Here is a 23,839-nt window from a genome sequence, read left to right as displayed (position 1 = left end):
CGTGTCGATTGTTTTTTATTCCTAATCTCATGAAACACAAACAGGTTCTTAAACTGTGGAGGTGTGGAGGGAGAGAGGTGAGGTTAAAGGTCAGACAGGTGCATGCAGGTATTTTAACAACAGGAAGTTTTGTAGCAGTTGGAGCTGCAGCCGTGACACAGATAATGCAGCTGATCAGGGCCGTCGATGGTTCACATGCAGCTCACCCTGTGATTGTCATCTGTTCACAATGTAACTTAAAGGCAGATTAGTCAAGTTTCATATTCTTTGTGTGTGTGTTTGTGTGTGTGTTTGTGAGTGTGTGTGTGTGTGTGTGTGTGTGTGTGTTTGTGAGTGTGTGAGTGTGTGTGTGTGTGTGTGTGTGTGTCTGTGTGTGTGTGTGTGTTTGTGAGTGTGTGAGTGTGAGTGAGTGTGTGTTTGTGAGTGTGTGAGTGTGTTTGTGAGTGTGTGAGTGTGTGTGTGTGTGTTTGTGAGTGTGTGAGTGAGTGTGTGTGTGTTTGTGAGTGTGTGAGTGTGAGTGTGTGTGTGTGTGAGTGAGTGTGTTTGTGAGTGTGTGTTTGTGAGTGTGTGTGTGTGTGTTTACTGTAGTTCAGCATGTATCGGCCCACTGGGAAATGGTAGACCATCATCAGACACTCGGGGCAGCTCTCATAGACGTCTGTCTGTATCGATTCGTTCAAGTCACTGATGACGCTGTCGTTCTCCACCGCTAACACAACACAAACAACACAAACAACACATGTCAATAACAACAACAACAACAACAATAGTAACAAGAAGATGTGACTCACTTGCGGCGGTGATGTCCATCGTGTGGTTTCCACCGTCAGCAACCGTGAAGTTCATGAAGTAGTGAATACACGACTTGTCCCTGAAAAAAAAGACACAAACCAGTCAGAAGACATGAAGACACAACAAAGCTACGTCTCTCTGGAGGACGTCAGGCTCTCACATGAACAAGTTCCTCTCTTTGAACAGGACCGTGGTGTTGTCCTGGTGCAGTCTGAACTCCACGTGGGAGCTGGAGATGTTCGGCAGCAGGTCCCAGGCCTCCTGATGGTCACCTACAGACCAGACCAGGACCCAGTCCCCGTAGACCTGCAGGAAGAAGGGGGACCGAGTCAGACTGAGGACACTGAGGACACATAGTCAGACTGAGGACACTGAGGACACTAAGGACACTGAGGACATGTGGTTTTTTTCATTTATTGTTTACATAACAAGTCAAATTGTTCGTATGTGCCCACGCTCATATTGACTTGGCAAATAAAGGTGATTGTGATCAGTTCATGATCCACTTTAAATGTTATGGAGTTTAAATCTGTAAACAGGCAGAAATATTGTTTCTGTTCATGACTCAAGGGCCATTTAAAATATTAGGATATCTGTCAAATATTGAACTGTAACAAACTGAGCAGAAAAGGTCAAATATTGAGAGAGAGAAATGCTGGAGACATATTCAAGTTTCTATCTTTTAAATTCAAAGCAGTTCAAAGCCAGTTGGCCCTCGGGTCGTAGTTTGGACACACACCAGTTGTATAAAGTTGAAAGAACCTGACATATTTTATTATCTGTCTGGTCTCAGGCTCCAGACCAGATCCAGACTCACCTTGTGCAGGTCCAATGTGGTCAGCTTCTTCAGATTGTGACAGTCCTCGGGGCCCAGGGCCACGTTGGTGCCGATGGCGGCCACCAGCAGCAGCAGCACCGCTCTCTTTACTGAATTCATCCTGCTCTGAGACATGAATCAAATGCACCTGCTGTGTGATCTGTCAGGAGCAGCGGTGGGTCGGCTTATAACGGGGCACCGGGACCCATAACCGGTCCAAAGTGTGTGTCTGCTCAGTGTGTTATCTAACTCTGTGTTATTGAAACCTTTGAGTCCCTCTGTTCATCTTCTCTTTGTGCTATTAAAGTGTAAACTATACAGTGTGGCTGGTACTGCCTGAAGACGTTGCAATATACAGTATATAGCTGTGTCTTTGTAAGCACTCATACGCTTAAACTGCTTTCACTTCATTTTTCATTTAACTGCTTGTCGTCTTTCCTTACCACCAACTCTCTCACCTTCCTTCCTTGCCCCCTTACATCCTCCCTTCCTTCCTTTCCCCATCCGTCCTTTCTTTGATGGTCATACACTTCAACTGCTTTCACTTTCTGTTGTAATTTGATGCTTCCCTCCCCACTTCCATCATTTCTTGTTCTTTGCTACTCCTTTCACTCACTGCCTTTACTTCCTGTTTTCATTTGATTCTTCCTTTGTACTTCCCTTCTTCTGTGTCCTTCCATCTCTCCTTCTGTATTGCTTCTTTTGACACACACTTCCACTGCTTTCACTTATCAAACTGAGCTGAATATCTTTTTGTGTTTTAGACTGTTTGAAGTCGTCATCTTGGACATTCTGATGGACATTTTTCAGGATTTCTTTTGAGGAATCCAATGAGACATTCTTGTAGTAAAATGTCCCGTCAAATCTGAGAGGAAACGTAACGTCATCTTCCATCAGGTTGTTGAATAAAGAGTCCTGAGAGATAGAATGATGAATCAATGTGTCCATAATGTGAATCTACTGTAACTTGAATGTGTTTTATGGTTCAGCAGCGTGACCTGAGGGATGATTAGAGATGTTTCATCAAGTAATGAGCAGCTGTGGGACCTCGTCTGCTATGAATCAGGGAACACTTCCATCGTATGTGGCTGTTCGACGTATTGATCAGCTGCCTCATCAATAAATGAAAAGAGCCTCCAGCGCAGCGATGAAATCCTCCTCTGATCCTCGACACGCTCTGATCTCTGATCAGTTCAGCTGTTTGAAGATGAAGAACTACAGTTTTTGCTTTTTTATCTTTGTGGTGGTCGTACGTGTCTTTGTGGTGGTTTTGAGTCTCTTTGTGGTGGTTTTAGTTTCTCTGTGGTGGTTTTGAGTCTTGATGTTGTCGTTTTGCCTCTGTCTCTCTTAATTTCACTGCTATCTAATAATTATCTGACATATATAATTATGGCAGTATGAGCGGTGTTGGACTGATGACAAGACAGACGTGGACATCTTTAGGCCTTGTTTCCAGCATGGCAGAACATGAGAGACAAAGCAGTGCATGATGGGAAGTATTGCCCTCATTGGTGCACAGTCTCTCTCTCTCTCTGTCTCTCTCTCGCTCTCTCTTTCTGTCTCTCCCTCTCTCTGTCTCTCTCTCTCTCTCTCTCTCTCTCTCTCTCTCTCTCTCTCTCTCTCCGTCCTCTCGTTCTGTCCTTCGAGGTCCTGATCAGAAAGCTGCTCAGGGTTTCATCTGCTTCATTAAAATGCTTCGCCCTCAGGCGGCTGCGTCGCTTCACAAGCCTCATGCATTCATACAGGTGTTAGATAAGGTAAGCCCAACACACACACACACACACACTGTAATCAAGGTAAAGCCTGGCGAGTCAGCACAGACCTGCAGCAGGGTTTGAGAGGAGAGTCATCTCACTCTGATGTTTGATTTTTCTCTATTTGAATATTATATCTGACCTGTTGTGTCCTGTTATCTACAGAGTCTCACTTGATTCAGATCATTTCAACTGTCCAGTAGAAACCACACATCTCCAGATGTTCCTCGAACAGCTGCTGAAACTAGAAAACTTCTGTCTAAAAGCACAGAAGAAGAAGCAAAACATTGGTAGTTGATCAGTTTTCATGGATGTTTTGTGGGTTTTATTATCCTGATTAAACGTAAACACTCTTTTTCTGTCTTTTTAATTAAACTCTATTAAATTCAGTTTAATTCCTTATCAGCGCAGCATGTTAATGTCCTCGTTAAGGCCTCAGTGATGATAATAAAACCACCAATCAAACATTTTGTTTTTTCATCTGCGTGATGCGTTTAAAACCTGAGCTGCTGAATTATCCCACATGAGGGTTTAAAGGTTTAACTCCTTCACAGTGGACTGCTTTAATTAGGATTTGAAGGGACTGAATAGGAAAATGAGAAATTCATTTATAGTGAAAGACTGTGACTGTGAGTCTCTGAAAATAATAGCTTTGAAAATGTTGTTTTATGTAAATTTGCTGTCAACAGACATAAATCAGGATGAGTGACGATCAAACAGGAATATATTTTACTATCACATAATGGTGCCAGTTGCATCATAAAAAAACAATTCATATTGTTTCCAATAAATAATATATCAAGAAAAGATACGAGTCAAAAAGACGAGGCAACAGTGATAAATAATCACAATAAAATCATTTTCTAAATCATAACTAAACATTTAAAGGTTTGTGGCAGCGATGATCATCCTGACTTCTACTCGTTTTATTATATTGCTCTTTAAAATAACTTGTGTTTTATACAGAATCGCAGGTTCTTTTTTATGTATTAGGTTTGTTTTTGATAGAGATGTTCAGATAATCATTGTCCCTTCTCAATACTGGTTTGATACCTGAACTTGCAGAGGAGTTCTGGTCTCTGGATCTTCATTAGAGCAGAGTCTCCCTCTAGTGTTCACCAACACAAACTACAAACACAAAGACAGAGACGGAAGTCTTTGTCCCTTGATGACATTACAGTTTGTTTTTTACACACAACCAGCGCTGTAAGAAGTATTCACATTGTTTACTTCAGTAATACTGACACCACATTACAAATACTCAATTAAAGGTCGAAGTCCTGAATTCAAAAGTCTAAAAGTAATATCAGAAAAATTAATTTGAAAGGTATTTATGGATGAATTTAATATAATTTAATCTAATGCAGCACAGTCCACCTCTGTCTCCTAGGTGAAATGCTGGTAATGCAACTTTAAATAGCAAGTTTACACCCTTTCTCTTCTCTGTTTTACTTCACATCTTTGTACACTACATTGGATGTGTTTTGAACACCTTTTAGATCTCCAAACTGGCAATGAATAGAAAAGATTAGTATAATATTGGCAAGCATCAACTTCAGCTTCTCCAACAGGGTAACATCTATGTTTCTCCAACAGGCTAACATCAATGTTTCCCCAACAGGCTAACATCAATGTTTCTCCAACAGGCTAACATCAATGTTTCCCCAACAGGCTAACATCAATGTTTCCCCAACAGGCTAACATCAATGTTTCTCCAACAGGCTAACATCAATGTTTCTCCAACAGGCTAACATCAATGTTTCCCCAACAGGCTAACATCAATGTTTCCCCAACATGCTAACATCAATGTCTGTCCAACTTGCTAACATCAATGTTTCTCCAACACGCTAACATCAATGTTTCTCCAACAGGCTAACATCAATGTTTCTCCGACAGGCTAACATCAATGTTTCTCCAACTCGCTAACATCAATGTTTCCCAAACAGGCTAACATCAATGTTTCTCCATCAAGCTAACATCAATGTTTCCCCAACATGCTAACATCAATGTTTCTCCAACTCGCTAACATCAATGTTTCTCCAACTCGCTAACATCAATGTTTCTCCAACTCGCTAACATCAATGTTTCTCTAACAGGCTAACATCAATGTTTCCCCAACAGGCTAACATCAATGTTTCCCCAACACGCTAACATCAATGTTTCTCCAACACGCTAACATCAATGTTTCTCGAACAGTCTAACATCAATGTTTCTCCAACAAGCTAACATCAATGTTTCCCCAACAGGCTAACATCAATGTTTCTCCAACAGGCTAACATCAATGTTTCTCCAACACGCTAACATTAATGTTACTCCAACAGGCTAACATCAATGTTTCTCCAACAGGCTAACATCAATGTTTCTCCAACAGGCTAACATCAATGTTTCTGTGGGGAAATTGAGGGCAGAAAATTTAACCCCAGCCCAATGCAGTTAAATTGTGGACCTTACACTGAGGGGGAGGTATAATCAAAGTGAGTATCCTGAGGGGACCATGGTGGGCCCATAGCATGCCCACTAGGGGCCCACTTGGGAGTCACTGTCCACACTTCCAGCAGTATGGCAGAAGTCAGGCCGTGTGTCAGTTTGAGCTGGATTGAAGCAGTCCTGTGCTGCTCTGTATACTCAGTGTATTTGTATGCGTTGGTGGCCAAGGACAATTCACCAAATCAGGAAATGATTAGCCTAATACACAAACCCAGCAATGTCCTTGTGAAATCCTACACCCTGACCTGAAATCCCCTTTGGACCTGCAGAGGCGTACCCTGGCAAATATTGCTTGCCTAACTCTGAGGGGGGAAAAAATAGTTTTATGTAAATACTGGAAAAAAAACAGAAGCCACCAGCAGCTTGTTTAAAGGCTGACCGGCTCGCATGAGGCAGTCATTGGACCTCCAAGACGTGCAGCTTTCATCTTAGATCTCTGTGTTTCTCTGAAGCTGATCATCTGTAGCATCATGAATCTGTGGCTCAGCAGTCATTTCCTGGTAGCGGGGCTGTTTCTGAGCAGCTCAGCTCTGACACCTGAAGAATGCCAGCCTTTGATCACACCTTTGTCTCTGCCTGACCCCGCCATGGTAAGCCTTCATCTGACTGTGTCTGTCTATTAGGCTTTAACTTTGAAGCAGAATTCAGCTATTTGGGGAAGTCTTCCTCAGCTTGTGCCTTTAGCGTTAGCGTTACATTTGAGTCAGAGCTGAGGATACATTTCTCTTGAGAGGTCCAATATTCGGCCCAATTTCCATTCTTGAATGATGTTTGTGTCTGCTGTCTCTAACTGACTTCCTGTTTGTGTGCAGATGTACGGCAGGCTGAACTTGATCATGGGTTACACTGATAATGAAATATATACCGACATCCTGAGGGTGACCCAGAGCATGTGGTTGAATAACACCCCGTCACCATCCAGCAGCAATACAGTTAGTTTTTCTCAGGAGACCAAGATGTGAGTCGTTAACAATTAAACATCAAACGTATAAATACACAGCGTAATACGTTCTGTAAATGATGGATTAATCAAAATATATGTTTAACATTTCTAGCATTGAAATGAGGGCACTTTATTATGTTCTATCCACTGAAGGACACAATAAAAAGTTCAGGAGCAATACTTTTAGTAATAGTGAAGTAATGACATCTTGACCTCAGGAGTAGTTTGACAAAACAATTCTAACTCAATGTCCACTTACTTACTAGCATTCAAGCAGATGACTCAGTCTTCAGCAGTGGGAGGAATCTTAACTCTTTAATCTGACGTGGATGAGAAGTTATAAAACAGCTGTTAGAGTATGAACTCACCTCTTCCTCGTGTCTCTTGTCTCAGAAACGGAATCTGCTTATGCATAAAGATCAACATAACCAGTGACGGCAACACTGGATCAATGATGTGTAAGTTACAACACGATACTGGAGGTTCTACATCTTTATTTTGTACATTCTGTCAGTGAGAGAATCCAGCCGGAGAGATCGTGTTTCTGACTGGTTACAAGCTCCAGACTCATCACATGTCGTTCTGCTGACTTCAGATGCTTGTAGAGTTTCAACCAACTGAAGAATATGAAGCAGCTGTGGATGACAGCCACTGTCAGGAATCAAACACTAAACTTCTGCTGCATACAGACGCTTCATTTGTTTAAATTCAAGAATAAGAATTGTGTTAAACACAAAATCAGTTTCAGGAAAGTTTACAGGAAACACGTTCTTAGATTTCAGTCTCAGCGCTAAATAAACAGTTTCTGTTTCAGATGGACAATATTGTTTCTTTCATTTCAAATGTTCCCACTTTGTTTCTGTCCTCAGACGGCAACATCACATCGATGTTCCACTTGCTGCCGACTTTTGACGGCTATGCGCTCATGAGCCTGAACAGCACGAACAGGAACCTCGACAAACTGGTGAGCATGCTGAACGTCAACAGCAACGCTACAGCTGAGGAGGTCAACGTCCACGCTCTTTATCTGATGGGTAAGAAGGAACGAGCCTGAGGGAAGTTATGTATAAATATTAGTGCTGGGCAAGTTAACGCGTTATTATCGCGTTAACGCATTCATTAATTAACGCCGACAATTATTTTATCGCGCATTAACGCAGTTTTTTTTTAAATCATTAAGTGGACATTTTTAACACAAAAACCGGCAGCGAGCAGTGAACAGCTGTTTGTGTGGCGTCTCTTCCTTCTGGTGCCGCCCTCCCCCCCACCGGGTGACACGCCCGGTCCAGAACCATCGGTCTCTCTCTCTCTCTCTCTCTCTCTCTCTCTCTCTCTCGTGCGCGCGCGATCATCTCGTTACAGGATCGTGACAATATCAAAATCCATATTGTCGTGTTTTTAAATGAACATATAAGCACGAGAGAACAAACTGCTCTTAACTGCAACTCTTTATTAGCATAACTTCCTCATGCAGGTTACTGCCATGGTACAGACTACAGGTTCCATGCTTCACCTACACTCCCCTGGGTCCTAAGCCCCTCCCTGTACAGCTTCTTATCACCCTCTATGTACCAACGTACATTTATAACAAATACCACACATATTACGGTAATCAGCGTTGCATATGTGTCTGACCACAATACCAACAAAAGCAAAAAATAAATGATTAATTTAAATTATTGTTTTAGAGTTTTTAAGGTTTTTTGTGTGTAATATGTATAATAAGCATCATTTAGTATCACTACTGAGAATTTAACAAACATAACAACATGATGTAGATAGGTTTGAGTTTTCAAGGTGTATATTTAAATATCATCTCTTACACACATGAAGATAAAGTTATGAACACCGGCTGAATATCTATTATCAGAATCATTATAACTGTGTTATAACTGCTACTGTGTAAAGGGAATACTGCTGCTAACAAGAACCTGATGTGTTTAAAGTGTTTGCAAACCAAATGTTATTGACCTTTAGTTCATATAGTAGTACTTTTAAAATAAAAGTGCACAATACACTACTTTTGAATTCATTATTGAACTTTGCCATAACAATGAGATTAATCGCGATTAAAAATTGTAAATGTTGTCCAGCACTAATAAATATATATAAAACACATTTCATATCTGAAACATTGATCCTGTTTTGATGTTTTGTCTCCAGGAAATGGAACGGCCCTGAAGGACTCTGACATGGAACATTTCAAGAGGCAGGCGAGCTGCTTCGGCTTCTTCAAAGAACCCGACTTCATCTACGACCCCAAGAACGGTGCTTCACCTTTTAAAGCTGTCTGAGTAATGCATGACATGAAGACGTGTGATGACGCACAGAACTGATCTCTTTGTCTTTCTCTCTGCAGGTTTCTGTGCTGAAGGCGAGGGGCGTCAGATATTCGGAAACTAAGAACAACATTCATCAATGTTTCAATCTGAACTAAGTAAAGACACAAAATGACTCAAAACGTTGAACGTGTGGCTCGTTTTTAATCCTAATCTCATGAAATGGTTTAACACCGAGGTTTTCTAACTGTGAAGCACCTCCCCAGTGAGGAGTCATAACTCAGTCAACACACAAACATGAAACACACATTTTATGATTCAATGCAACTTACAACTTCTGGGAATATCTTTATCTCTGATGTCCATCAAGAATAAACTTCTATAAATCATGAGAAAAAATGATAATATAAGAACGCTTCAGAACTTGCCTGAGATACTGACTCCACAACTTTATCTGTGCTCGTTAGTCTGTTAGTGCTAGTTAGCATCAACAACTACTGCGCTAGCTTCTCCAACAGGCTAACATCACCTGCACTTCATGGAAGAGGCTTCATTTGTTTAACAGCGAGCACACAACAAGAAATATATTTATCTTTAACATGACAAAAAAGAACATTAACAGCTGAGCAGCATCTCACGTATGAGGAGCCACTCTGCGGCGTACTATTGGTACACTGGGTACACTGTGGGTACAAAGTGGGTACACTGTGGGTATCCTGGGGGTACACTGGGGGTACACTGTGGGTACACTGTGGGTACAAAGTGGGTACACTGTGGGTACACTGGGTATACTGGGGGTACACTGTGGGTACACTGGGGGTATACTTGGGGTATATTGGGTGTATATTGTGGGTATACTGTGGGTATACTGTGGGTACACTGTGGGTACACTGGGGGTATACTTGGGGTATATTGGGGGTACACTGTGGGTTTACTGTGGGTACACTTTGGGGGTATACTGTGGGTATACTGTGGGTACACTGTGGGTAAACTGGGGGTATACTGTGGGTATACTGTGGGTTTACTGTGGGTACACTTTGGGGGTACGCTGTGGTTAAACTGGGGGTATACTGTGGGTACGCTGTGGGTAAACTGGGGGTATACTGTGGGTTTACTGTGGGTTTACTGTGGGTACACTTTGGGGGTACGCTGTGGGTAGACTGGGGGTAAACTGGGGGTATACTGTGGGATTACTGTGGGTTTACTGTGGGTACACTTTGGTTAGGGTAAAGCTATTTTTGCCTTTGTTTATTTCTTTATTGTCACACGCATTTTTTTGTTTAGTTTGTTTCCTGTTTTATTTTGAAGTTCCCTGCCTCGTGTGTCCCGTGTTCACTTCACTTCCTACTTTTGTATTTTTCCCGCCTTTGTGATTGTCTGCCCCTGATTGAACCCTCCTGTGTCTAATCACCTGCACCTCTCCAGTGTATTTAAACCCTGTTCCTCTGGCTCAGTGTTGGTTCGTCTGCTCTGCAATGCTTCCCGGTATGTTCGGTGCTGTGTTCCCTGCTACCGTGTATGAATCCCTCGTCCTTTTTTTCCCTAAATTATCAGATTTTTAGTTACTCACTTTTGGACTCGCCTTTGTAAGTTTCTGTTTCAGACTATTCTTTATTAAATTCATTATTATTAAATTGTTCCATATCCTTCTGTCCTGCTGCTGAGTCTACCTGCATTTGGGTCCCCTGCTACCTTTTTTGCCCTGACGTGACATTTATCAAAAACCTCTACATCATCTGACCAGCAGGTGGCACTATAAGCATGGGCAGTGAGGGTGGTATGAAACTCAGGTGCTGTTCATGCGTTTGCTAGAATAAATCTGCACACAAGTTGACAGAAGTATCTTCCTGCGCTCCTTTCTTCAGCTCTCAACTGGACCAGGTTCCCTGAGGCTTGAGGCCGGTAACATACTCAGTGTGTTTGCAAGTGATGTAGACCAAAGACAATTCAACAAATCAGGAAATGATTAGCCTAATACACAAACCCAGCAATGTCCTTGTGAAATCCTACACCCTGACCTGAAATCCCCTTTGGACCTGCAGATGCGTACCCTGGCAAATATTGCTTGCCTAACTCTGAGGGGGAAAAAAATACTTTTATGTAAATACTGGAAAAAAACAGAAGCCACCAGCAGCTTGTTTAAAGGCTGACCGGCTCGCATGAGGCAGTCATTGGACCTCCAAGACGTGCAGCTTTCATCTTAGATCTCTGTGTTTCTCTGAAGCTGATCATCTGTAGCATCATGAATCTGTGGCTCAGCAGTCATTTCCTGGTAGCGGGGCTGTTTCTGAGCAGCTCAGCTCTGACACCTGAAGAATGCCAGCCTTTGATCACACCTTTGTCTCTGGCTGACCCCGCCATGGTAAGCCTTCATCTGACTGTGTCTGTCTATTAGGCTTTAACTTTGAAGCAGAATTCAGCTATTTGGGGAAGTCTTCCTCAGCTTGTGCCTTTAGCGTTAGTGTTACATTTGAGTCAGAGCTGAGGATACATTTCTCTTGAGAGGTCCAATATTCGGCCCAATTTCCATTCTTGAATGATGTTTGTGTCTGCTGTCTCTAACTGACTTCCTGTTTGTGTGCAGATGTACGGCAGGCTGAACTTGATCATGGGTTACACTGATAATGAAATATATAACGACATCCTGAGGATGACCCAGAGCATGTGGTTGAATATCACCCCGTCACCATCCAGCAGCAATACAGTTATTTTTTCTCAGGAGAACAAGATGTGAGTCGTTAACAATTAAACATCAAACGTATAAATACACAGCGTAATACGTTCTGTAAATGATGGATTAATCAAAATATATGTTTAACATTTCTAGCATTGAAATGAGGGCACTTTATTATGTTCTATCCATTGAAGGACACAATAAAAAGTTCAGGAGCAATACTTTTAGTAATAGTGAAGTAATGACATCTTGACCTCAGGAGTAGTTTGACAAAACAATTCTAACTCAATGTACACTTACTTACTAGCATTCAAGCAGATGACTCAGTCTTCAGCAGTGGGAGGAATCTTAACTCTTTAAGCTGACGTCGATGAGAAGTTATAAAACAGCTGTTAGAGTATGAACCCACCTCTTCCTCATGTCTCTTGTCTCAGAAACGGAAGCTGCGTGTCCGCAAAGGTCAACACAACCATTGACGGCAACACTGGATCAATGATATGTAAGTTACAACACGATACTGGAGGTTCTACATCTTTGTTGTGTTCGTTCTGTTAGTCAGACAGTCCAGAGATCATGTTTCTGACTGATTACAAGCTGCAAACAAACAAACAAACTCAGGATTTCAACCACAAGACCGGTATTCGAGACCACAGTTTCATGAAGCGTTGAGTTATTATGTTGTTACATTTGTGAGGTTCTTCCTCAACCTAGCTAAGTTGTTTTGTTGTCTATAGTTTTAACTGCCACCATGACAGAACTCGCTGCGAAGACGTCGTGGTCTTCTCACTATTTTTATGAGCCCAAGTTGGACTTTTTCCTCCAGCGCCATCATCAGGTCAACATTATACTTTGTTGAATGACAAAATTCCTGCAGAACTAATGACATTCCCATCAGCCTCAGCTGTACTTTGTGTTTGCTGATTAGCTAATGTTAGCATGCTAACATGCAGAGATGGGCAAAAATACCAATATCAAAATGTATTTTGATACAAAATACCCCTCAAATAAATGTATCAAAATAAAATACAAAATACTGGTGCCAGAAAATACAATACATGTATTTTGTATTTAAAATATAGGAAATACTTTTTTCTGGATTTTCCGTTTTCTCACAATTTGGTATAGCAGAGCATTCAGGTTTGGGCTATATAATATAATTATATATAATGTACACAAAGTTCGGGTGAAGCCCACTAAAAGGAAGAACAGTCACAGAATGTCAGTGTAACTAAGCACATCTGTGCTTGTTGATGGTCCTTCTTGAACATCATCTTGCTGAGGCATGTTGTCCACCTGGCCAACTGTAGAATGTATGAAATAATAAAACTAAGAATACTTTCATAATATGCCTTTTAAATAAAATAAATTGGATATTTAATGTTTTTTAGTTTTTTTTTAACAAATGGACATCTACTGTCATAGCCTGGCTAACTGTGAACTATATTATCTGCCAGTAATTGATATGGCATTATGACATTCACATTGAGAAGATACAGCATAACTTGTAATACTGTGCAAGATTAGATGGTCAGACGTCTCTTGATAAGGTTATCATGAACATACAAGCTCTCAATCTCCCTCTTCCTATAGCTAGCTACTCCACTGATAAGTTAACTTGCTAAACACTGGCTATGCACTAGCCTAGACAGCATGCTAGCGTCATTAGCATGTTAGCATCGATCGCTAGCTTGATATTATAACCATCACCATGTTTATACAATAGGCTATGTAGCCAGACCCAGACATCAATTATACATCAAGCTAGTTGACATCTGTCACACTCAGATACAATATTTACCTTAACAGACAATCTGTTGAACTTGAAGATCTGAAGACTGAACTCGTGAAGTGTTTTTTGATTTGTGGAGAAAGTATTTTGAGTATTTTAAATACAAAATGACTCCACTCTAAAGTATTTTGTTACAAATTACGTTCGATTTTTATCGGCCCTATCAAATACAAATTACAAAATACTCAAAAGTAATTGAAATACGTATTTCAAATACAAGTAATAGAAATACTGCCCATCTCTGCTAACATGCCATGCTAAGATGGTCAACCTGATAAACATTAGCATCTTAGTTTCATCATTGAGAGCGTGTAGCATTTTAGCTCGACCACCACCGTGCATAAGTACGTAGCATGGCTTTAGACTATTTCATCTTTTATAATCACTGATTTTTCGGATTTTGTTTCTGTTGTCAGACTTGAACAGCACCTCGGCGTTCCAAATTCTACCCGGCTTTGACGGCTTTCTTGTCTTCAGCTGTCAAAACACCCTCAGAAACGTGGACAGAATGCTAAGCTTGCTAAAACTCAACAGAAAGACTACAGTGAAGGAGCTCAACCTCCGTGCTCTTTATCTGATGGGTAGGAAGGAACAAGCCTGAGAGAAAATATGTATAAATATATATAAAACACATTTCATATCTGAAACATTGACCCTGTTTTGATGTTTTGACTCCAGGAAATGGAACGGCCCTGAAGGACTCTGACATGGAACATTTCAAGAGGCAGGCGAGCTGCCTCGGCTTCTCCAAAGAACCCGACTTCATCTACGACCCCAAGAACAGTGCTTCACCTTTTAAAGCTGTCTGAGTAATGCATGACATGAAGACGTGTGATGACGCACAGAACTGATCTCTTTGTCTTTCTCTCTGCAGGTTTCTGTGCTGAAGGCGAGGGGCGTCAGATATTCGGAAACTAAGAACAACATTCATGAATGTTTCAATCTGAAACTAAGTAAAGAGACAAAAAGACTCAAAACGTTCAACGTGTCGATTGTTTTTTATTCCTAATCTCATGAAACACAAACAGGTTCTTAAACTGTGGAGGTGTGGAGGGAGAGAGGTGAGGTTAAAGGTCAGACAGGTGCATGCAGGTATTTTAACAACAGGAAGTTTTGTAGCAGTTGGAGCTGCAGCCGTGACACAGATAATGCAGCTGATCAGGGCCGTCGATGGTTCACATGCAGCTCACCCTGTGATTGTCATCTGTTCACAATGTAACTTAAAGGCAGATTAGTCAAGTTTCATATTCTTTTCAACATGGGACAAATATGATCGCAAATGTATATATTATTATTATTATTGGAAATCCAATAACAATACTAAACAAAGACTACCAACCCTGGTAACACGTTATAATACCTACACACTATGAAGCATTAGTTATGAGTAAACACTTCATCATTTATAAAGCTTTGTTCCTACATTAACACTCATTAGTATGCAGTTCATAACAACAGTTATAAATGTTTTATTCTTCATAAATAAGCTCGTCTATTATGCGTTTCATGATTGTGTTTTCATACTTTATAAATGATGGATTCACCATTTGTAAATGATGCATTATATATATGACAAACCAATTATTGAGTTGTAGATGATTAATATGATCATTTATAAAGTGTTAGTAAAGGATTAATAACATATTTAGATGTACATTATTCATCCATTTATATATATGATTTAGATATGCACTAATGGTTAGGGACTAGGTTAATATATGCTTTATCAACACGTATTAATACTGCATTTCATGATTAATTAGGTAGTTACTCATCATTAGTAAAGTGTTTTGTGTGACCTCATCTACAGTGAGGACTATTCATGCCTTATAAAGCATTTATTAATGACATTGAAAGGCCAAATAGACAAAACACAAAGTGATCAAGAACATATCAATATTTATTGCAAGATGCAAACAATGTACTCGTAAATACAAACCTCTCAGGCATTCATTAAGAAGAAAACAAAAAGAGATTCTCCCTCAGGAGAACACGGCTGGACGTTTCTGGTGTTTCGTTCTGCAGTTGCTGCTGTGAACGAGCAGCGGGAGCTGCTGTGAGCCGCCCCAAAGCACTCACAGGCCACTCGCACAGCAGTCTGCAGTCAGAGCAGAGAGGAGACGCAGTCTCAGCGTATTCATGTATCTGGACTCTGCAGTTAGTGTATTTATAGGTGTTGAGCTTCATTCTTACACAGTGTTTCAGCTGCAGGACAGCAGTGAAGGCCCAGGTATGAACGCACGGCCCCCCACTGTGTGCTACCAAACCAAGATGACATTTACAGAGTCGTTAAGCCGACAAGAAGTGGACTTCAGGACATGTACTTGTACTGGAGTATTTTTAGATGGCGGTATTTATTTTACGTTAACGGACAGTGTAGTGAAGTATTCAGACCGTGTACTTCAGTAAAAGTACTAATAACACACTGAGAAACTACTCCAAAGTGCTGCATCTTGGATTTTATTTTGTCTATTGTCTGTGTTGCTTGTGACGACAGATACCTCGTCTTTCAAACTAAATCGACCTCTGACTACAAATAAAGTTCAAATAAAGTGACCTGAACCCAGTTGGCATGAAAAGTGTTGAGTTTCAAAGTCCAAAGCAACAATCGACATTGTGAAGTGAAGTTGAAAACACACACACACCCACACACACACACACACACACACACACACTGATGCAGGTTTGAGTTGTTATTTTATTGGTTGACGACACATCTGACATGTTGGGTTCTGTCCCACGTCTTCACTCAGGAAGGAACCGGGGCTTCAGTCGCAGCGACGTCCACCTCTGGAGAGGATTTCTTGTGACAAAAATCTGTGAGAAGACAAGAGGACGGACGTTTCATTGATCTGTGAGGAAGTAGTTGTGATGTACTTTTTGATGTAGTCGTGGTACTTGTGGGAGCAGAGCTGACCTGCAGCTCCGTCGTAGCTGAAGGGTTTGTCGTGAGGGAATCCCAGTGTTTGTGTGTTTGTGTTTGTGAGTGTGTGAGTGAGTGTGAGTGTGTGAGTGAGTGTGAGTGTGTGAGTGAGTGTGTGAGTGTGTGAGTGAGTGTGAGTGTGTGTGTGAGTGAGTGTGTGTTTGTGAGTGTGTGTGTGTGTGTGTTTGTGAGTGTGTGAGTGTGTGAGTGAGTGTGAGTGTGTGTGTTTGTGTGTTTGTGAGTGTGTGAGTGTGTGAGTGAGTGTGAGTGTGTGTGTGAGTGTGTGTGTGTGTGAGTGAGTGTGTGAGTGTGTGTGTGTGAGTGTGTGTGTGTGTGTGTGAGTGTGTGTGTGAGTGTGTGTGTGTGTGTGTGTGTGTGTGACTGTGTGAGTGTGTGTGTGTGTGTGTGTGTGTGTGTGTGTGTGTGTGACTGTGTGAGTGTGTGTGTGTGTGTGTGTGTGTGTTTGTGAGTGTGTGAGTGTGTGAGTGAGTGTGAGTGTGTGTGTGAGTGTGTGAGTGTGTGAGTGAGTGTGAGTGTGTGTTTGTGAGTGTGTGTTTGTGTGTGTGTGTGTGTGTGTGAGTGTGAGTGTGTGTTTGTGAGTGTGTGTGTGTGTGTGTGAGTGTGAGTGTGTGTGTGTGAGTGTGTGTTTGTGTGTGTGTGTGTGTGTGTGTGTGAGTGTGAGTGTGTGTTTGTGAGTGTGTGTTTGTGAGTGTGCGTGTGTGTGTGTGTGTGTGTGTTTGTGAGTGTGTGTTTGTGAGTGTGTGTTTGTGAGTGTGTGTGTGTGTGTTTACTGTAGTTCAGCATGTATCGGCCCACTGGGAAATGGTAGACCATCATCAGACACTCGGGGCAGCTCTCATAGACGTCTGTCTATCGATTCGTTCAAGTCACTGATGACGCTGTCGTTCTCCACCGCTAACACAACACAAACAACACAAACAACACATGTCAGTAACAACAGCAACAACAACAACAACAACAATAGTAACAAGAAGATGTGACTCACTTGCGGCGGTGATGTCCATCGTGTGGTTTCCACCGTCAGCAACCGTGAAGTTCATGAAGTAGTGAATACACGACTTGTCCCTGAAAAAAAAGACACAAACCAGTCAGAAGACATGAAGACACAACAAAGCTACGTCTCTCTGGAGGACGTCAGGCTCTCACATGAACAAGTTCCTCTCTTTGAACAGGACCGTGGTGTTGTCCTGGTGCAGTCTGAACTCCACGTGGGAGCTGGAGATGTTCGGCAGCAGGTCCCAGGCCTCCTGATGGTCACCTACAGACCAGACCAGGACCCAGTCCCCGTAGACCTGCAGGAAGAAGGGGGACAGAGTCAGACTGAGGACACTGAGGACACTGAGGACATGTGGTTTTTTTCATTCATTGTTTACATAACAAGTCAAATTGTTCGTATGTGCCCACGCTCATATTGACTTGGCAAATAAAGGTGATTGTGATCAGTTCATGAACCACTTTAAATGTTATGGAGTTTAAATCTGTAAACAGGCAGAAATATTGTTTCTGTTCATGACTCAAGGGCCATTTAAAATATTAGGATATCTGTCAAATATTGAACTGTAACAAACTGAGCAGAAAAGGTCAAATATTGAGAGAGAGAAATGCTGGAGACATATTCAAGTTTCTATCTTTTAAATTCAAAGCAGTTCAAAGCCAGTTGGCCCTCGGGTCGTAGTTTGGACACACACCAGTTGTATAAAGTTGAAAGAACCTGACATATTTTATTATCTGTCTGGTCTCAGGCTCCAGACCAGATCCAGACTCACCTTGTGCAGGTCCAATGTGGTCAGCTTCTTCAGACTGTGACAGTCCTCGGGGCCCAGGGCCGCGTTGGTGCCGATGGCGGCCACCAGCAGCAGCAGCACCGCTCTCTTTACTGAATTCATCCTGCTCTGAGACATGAATCAAATGCACCTGCTGTGTGATCTGTCAGGAGCAGCGGTGGGTCGGCTTATAACGGGGCACCGGGACCCATAACCGGTCCAAAGTGTGTGTCTGCTCAGCGTATTATCTAACTCTGTGTTATTGAAACCTTTGAGTCCCTCTGTTCATCTTCTCTTTGTGCTATTAAAGTGTAAACTATACAGTGTGGCTGGTACTGCCTGAAGACGTTGCAATATACAGTATATAGCTGTGTCTTTGTAAGCACTCATCGGCCTCCGTACTTTTATTGTTCTTGGGTGTAATTTTATGTATTTGTCTTATATGGACCCTGAGTCTGAATAAAGTTAGATTGATTGATTGTGTACGATCAAACTGTTATTTTACATCCAGACACAGGAGGAGTTAACAATAAAATAATATCCATGATTCATGTCAGCAGCAGGCGGCGATAAAGCGCCGCTCCGTGACGTCAACGCGGTTCACCGGAACAAGAAGACGCTGTGTCGTCACTTCCTGCAGTTATTATTTTCAACATGGAGTCGAGCGGCTTGAAGTTGAGTTTCTGGGAGAACGGACCGAAGCCCGGACAGTTCTACTCTTTCCCCGGCGGCAGCAGCAGCGGACCGGGGACATCATGCGGGCCGGTCAAACACACGCTGTGAGTGATCCGGTCCGACAGAACCGAACCTCCTCCGACTCGGTTTCGGTTCTCGCTCCGTCGCAGTGCTGTATCATCATGGAGCAACGAGAGCTAACTGTTGCTAAGCTAACTGTCACGTTTACGTCCGTTTAAACGTGTTTACGGCTCGGTAGAGATGCTTTTGGTCTCGTGTGATTAACGTAAAGAATAAAGTATAATCCTTTTATAGCTTTAAATATCTTAGTTTGTTCCTTCTTCCTGTTCTGCTGACTAACTGTTAGCTTTGTGAGCTAGCCACCGACAGCTAACGTTCAGATTTACATTAATTTAAACAAACGGGTTATTAGAATGTCTGAGTAATAAAACATTATTTATATTAAACTTATAATAATAATAACAATCAAGAAAATACATGTAAGTACATACATATTGAAAAATAAACATAAACAATATATTAAATACATAAAATTGGTCCTAAATTTAAATGAAAGGTTTGAAAATGTAACTATATTTACAATTATTATATATAATGTGGATATGTATGTATATCTATATCCACATATTGATATATTTTTTAAGCTTTACTTCAGTTTCCAGACCTATTTTATATATGTTAATATTATTCATGTATTTTATATATATATATTATTATTTGTGTGTGTGTGTGTATATATATATATAATATTATTATTATTATTATGCGTGTATATATTATAACTAATAATGCTTTGACCCGGCTCTCCCTGCAGGAACCCCATGGTCACCGGGACGTCGGTGCTCGGCGTGAAGTTCACCGGCGGCGTCATGATCGCGGCGGACATGTTGGGCTCCTACGGCTCTCTGGCTCGCTTCAGGAACATCTCGCGCCTCATGAAGGTGATGCAACCTCAGCTGTAGCAACACGTACATATGTGTGTGTGTGTATATATGTGTATATAAGTACTGTCTGGGGTCGTTTAGAGCAGTGATTCTCAACTGGTGGGTCGCGGACCTGTTCTCAGTGGGTCAGGGCCTTTGCCTGGCAAAAATAAATAAAAAAATCCTGTGCTTTTATTTTGAAGGTGATTATTTATGCAGCGGAGTGCCTGTAGTCACACTCCTTAACAATATTTGGCGTTAATACCTTGTAATTCTAATATCAGCAGAGGATGAACTGAAGACTATACCTCTGTCATATGACAGTATGAGTATTGAACTGAAGACATGTCGGATGACAACAACAGACCACAGATCGAACTTAGACAAGTGGTCCTTCTGCATTACAAATAGACGAATCTACGGACACGTAAACAAAGCAGTTTTACTGGTTTACGTGAAACGTGTGGGAGGGGAACTGACGGGAACAAGTTCTCTGCACTAGAGAGCTCCCTAGTACTACGACTGCAGAGGACATGTTCAGCTCAGGTTCAGACTGCTCCATCTTTACATTAAAGACATCTGAGAAGCTGAACGTTTGGGTCGCGGCTTGTCATTAAGGGGTGATGGTGGGTCCCACAGCCAGACCAGTTTTTCTCTGTGACTTTGTCCAAGTTCTTCGGTTTAAGAATATCAGAACAGCATTAAGACGTGAACGAAACACGATCAACGGATTTTCAACCTCGAGTGTCAAAGTTTATTCCTCAACATTTATGAGTGAAATAAATCAATAATGATGATGAATCTAGAATAAGTTTTTGTTTCTGCCTTCAGGTGAACGACAACACCATCCTGGGAGCTTCAGGAGATTACGCCGACTACCAGCATCTCAAGCACATCATTGAGCAGATGGTGTAAGCTGACAGAACCATGACCTACCGGCCTGCTGCTCTGTGCTGATGATCCTGTCTCTCTCGATGATGATGATGATGATGATGATCTTCTTTGTGTCTCCGGCAGCATTGATGAGGAGCTGCTGGGCGACGGTCACAGCTACAGTCCTAAAGCGGTCCACTCCTGGCTGACCAGAGTCATGTACAACCGACGCAGCAAGATGAACCCTCTGTGGAACACGGTGGTGATCGGAGGCTTCTACAACGGAGAGAGGTTCACTCTTCTTCTTTGGTTTATCCTCGTTACATTGGGAAGGACTGTATACTAGACGTGAAATAATGAGTAAAGCCTCTATAACGTAGCGTTTGTTGTGAACGCAGCATGACAAACGTCATTGTTTGGTTGAAGTCCTGAAATAAAGTTTATTTTCTCATTTAATATTTTAACACGCAGATACAAAATAACAAATTATAAACAAAACATCAGTAACAATAATATGAAATAATAATGAAATTAAATAATTACATTCATCTCTTAACTTAAAGGTTAAAGTTTATTTCTATTGTATAAAAACAGATTATGTTAATGAGCTCCTTTAACAGCGTGCCTTCTCGCCTCCCTCTAGTTTCCTAGGTTACGTGGACAAACTGGGCGTGGCCTATGAGGCGCCCACAGTGGCCACGGGCTTCGGAGCATACCTGGCTCAGGTGAGTCCGTGATCTGTTCACGCAAAGATTAATGAAGATGATCTGAGCGGCTGGATCCAAATACCGGAGTTATAGACTGAATATCGGTTCAACTTAGGGCTGGGATATACAGGTGCTGGTCATATAATTAGTAGAATATCAAAAAGTTGATTGTTGTCACTAATTCCATTCAAAAAGTGAAACTTGTCTATTATATTCATTCATTACACACAGACTGATATATTTCAAAGGTTTATTTCTTTTAATTTTGATGATTATAACTGACAACTAAGGAAAATCCCAAATTCAGTATCTCAGAAAATTAGAATGGAATGGAATTAGTGAAACAAATCAACTTTTTGATGATATTCTAATTATATGACCAGCATATGTACAGTATATATACATATGTGTATATGTATATATATATATATATATACACGTGCGTGTACACACGTGTATACACACGCACGTGCGTGTGTGCACGTGCGTGTGTGTGTGTAAACACTAATAAACACTAAATTTATTCACTTGAATTTCTCTATCTGTAATTATTTCTGTTTTTTTGCTGCTGCAAGAACCAAATTTCTCCTTATCTAAATTAATTTAAATATTATTACATTTAAATATAGAATATTAATTATACAAAAAACATCTAATCTTGCTTATTTTCTATGTCTCTCTCTCTCTGTCTGTCGCTGTCTCTCTCTCTCTTCTCTCTGTCGCTGTCTGTCGCTCTCTCTCCCTCTGTCTGTCGCTCTCTCTGGCTCTGTCTCTCTCTCTCTCTCTCTCTCTCCCTCTGTCTCCCTCTCTCTCTCCCTCTCTCTCTCTCTCCCTCTGTCTCCCTCTCTCTCTCTCCCTCTGTCTGTCGCTCTCTCTCCCTCTGTCTGTCTCTCTCTCTCTCTCTGTAGCCTCTGATGAGGGAGGTGGTGGAGAACAAAGCAGAGATCTCTCAGCAGGAAGCTCGTGATTTGGTGGAGCGCTGCCTCAAAGTCCTCTACTACAGAGACGCTCGGTCCTACAACAGAGTGAGTCACTGATCTACAGTCAGCTGTTATCTTCATGGTGTAGTTAAACTCTACTAACAGAGTGAGTCACTGACCTACAGTCAGTGTTTGTTTTATTAATGATGTGTTTCTATTTTCAGCATGAGATCGCCATAGTAACAGAGGGGGGTGTGGAGATCGTTGGTCCTCTGTCCTCTGAGACTAACTGGGACATCGCTCACATGGTCAGGTGAGGTCACATGTTCTCGTGGTCAGGTAGGGTCACATGGTCACATGGGTACAGCCCAAGTCTCCTATTTGTCATTTCCTCACTCGAACCGGAAGTTGTTCTGCGCCGCCATATTGACGGCCGTCCCAAAGCTCTTATTTCTGCTCTGAGGAGGGAGGAGGGATCTCTGAGGAGCCATGAGCGAGGACCCACGAGAACAGACTTCCAGGAAGTGTTTTAACGGCCGACACGCCCCCTCATTGTTCATCAGTCATGTGATTGGACGCTGCAGCCGATCGGACTGATGAGATTTTGTTCAACATGTAAACAGTGAAGACAGATCACAGATTAAACTCAAGCTTTATATTTGATTTGTTTTCTGATTCAACATCTGGTTTAAATAAATGTTCATTGTAGACCAGGGGTCGCCAATTGGCGGAACGCGGTCCGGATCCGGATCCAGACGCCGTTGTATCCGGACCCAGGACCTGAAATCAATTTTATTTTGACAGAGCGCTTCTATTTTAACCAGCGCAGCTTTTTCAGCCTTTACGGCACTTGTTCAGCAGTATATATATATATATATATATATATATATATATATATATATATATATATATATATATATATATATATATATATATATATATATATATATATATATATATATATATATATATATATATATATATATATATATATATATATATATATATATATATATATATATATATATATATATATATATATATATATATATATATATATATATGACGTTCATATAGCAGCTCATAGACGTAATTATAATGAACTTTTCTTGGTTTGTTTCTCTACAGCGGGTTTGAATGAAGACGAGCGGCGACTGACGAAGTCTTTCAAACAACTTATCATTCTCAGTTTAATCTTTTTCTGATGTTCATTGTAACTTTTGTATAATGGAAAATAAATGTGGTGAATCCAAAAATGTAGTTTTATTTGTTTTTATACAGATGAATGTCGTCAACTCTTGAAAACCTTAAGCTGTAAATTAAAAAGTCCCTTTTTCCAAAATAAAACGTTAACATTTCTGCCCATTTAATGATGTCGCACTATATTATATATTAACTACATCCTGTGGATAATGTCAAGGTTTTTTACAGGCTGATCGTGTCTCATAACTGGATACATGTTTTTATAATTAACATAT

At 41.2% G+C, this 23,839-nt stretch overlaps 5 protein-coding genes across 5 annotated transcripts; 3 read left to right on the top strand and 2 right to left on the bottom strand.

The window, feature by feature from the left end:
- Window positions 1–48: 48 nt before the first annotated feature.
- Window positions 49–1,824, bottom strand: LOC142931617 (saxitoxin and tetrodotoxin-binding protein 1-like). Its single transcript, XM_076075613.1, has 5 exons — window positions 1,610–1,824; window positions 953–1,098; window positions 792–871; window positions 584–709; window positions 49–53 (listed from the first exon to the last, which is right to left on the bottom strand). Exons 1-5 carry the CDS (start codon window positions 1,742–1,744, stop codon window positions 49–51), a joined length of 492 nt encoding a protein of 163 aa, XP_075931728.1. The 5' UTR covers window positions 1,745–1,824.
- A 1,476-nt stretch (window positions 1,825–3,300) lies between these two features.
- LOC142931616 (uncharacterized) lies at window positions 3,301–9,196 on the top strand. Its single transcript, XM_076075612.1, has 7 exons — window positions 3,301–3,366; window positions 6,303–6,440; window positions 6,663–6,808; window positions 7,187–7,251; window positions 7,663–7,827; window positions 8,957–9,061; window positions 9,153–9,196. Exons 1-7 carry the CDS (start codon window positions 3,301–3,303, stop codon window positions 9,194–9,196), a joined length of 729 nt encoding a protein of 242 aa, XP_075931727.1.
- Window positions 9,197–11,314: 2,118 nt separating this feature from the next.
- On the top strand, window positions 11,315–14,453 carry LOC142931614 (uncharacterized). Its single transcript, XM_076075611.1, has 6 exons — window positions 11,315–11,434; window positions 11,657–11,802; window positions 12,181–12,245; window positions 13,952–14,116; window positions 14,214–14,318; window positions 14,410–14,453. The coding sequence occupies exons 1-6, from the start codon at window positions 11,315–11,317 to the stop codon at window positions 14,451–14,453; spliced, it is 645 nt and encodes a 214-aa protein (XP_075931726.1).
- Window positions 14,454–16,215: 1,762 nt separating this feature from the next.
- On the bottom strand, window positions 16,216–19,117 carry LOC142931602 (saxitoxin and tetrodotoxin-binding protein 1-like). The gene is made up of 5 exons (XM_076075601.1): window positions 18,246–19,117; window positions 17,626–17,771; window positions 17,465–17,544; window positions 17,250–17,373; window positions 16,216–16,352 (listed from the first exon to the last, which is right to left on the bottom strand). The coding sequence occupies exons 1-4, from the start codon at window positions 18,378–18,380 to the stop codon at window positions 17,315–17,317; spliced, it is 420 nt and encodes a 139-aa protein (XP_075931716.1). The 5' UTR covers window positions 18,381–19,117; the 3' UTR covers window positions 16,216–16,352; window positions 17,250–17,314.
- Window positions 18,864–23,617, top strand: psmb4 (proteasome 20S subunit beta 4). The gene is made up of 8 exons (XM_076075592.1): window positions 18,864–19,021; window positions 19,753–19,879; window positions 20,693–20,772; window positions 20,879–21,025; window positions 21,378–21,459; window positions 22,350–22,466; window positions 22,586–22,674; window positions 23,490–23,617. Exons 1-8 carry the CDS (start codon window positions 18,897–18,899, stop codon window positions 23,500–23,502), a joined length of 780 nt encoding a protein of 259 aa, XP_075931707.1. The 5' UTR covers window positions 18,864–18,896; the 3' UTR covers window positions 23,503–23,617.
- Window positions 23,618–23,839: the final 222 nt, after the last annotated feature.

This window comes from Anarhichas minor, unplaced genomic scaffold (genome assembly GCF_050575085.1).
Source record: "Anarhichas minor isolate MPS153535 unplaced genomic scaffold, ASM5057508v1 ptg000053l, whole genome shotgun sequence".
Classification (NCBI taxonomy): domain Eukaryota; kingdom Metazoa; phylum Chordata; class Actinopteri; order Perciformes; family Anarhichadidae; genus Anarhichas; species Anarhichas minor.
The sequence above is the reverse complement of the archived record's forward strand: the minus strand, read 5'-3'. Positions and strand labels throughout refer to the sequence as shown.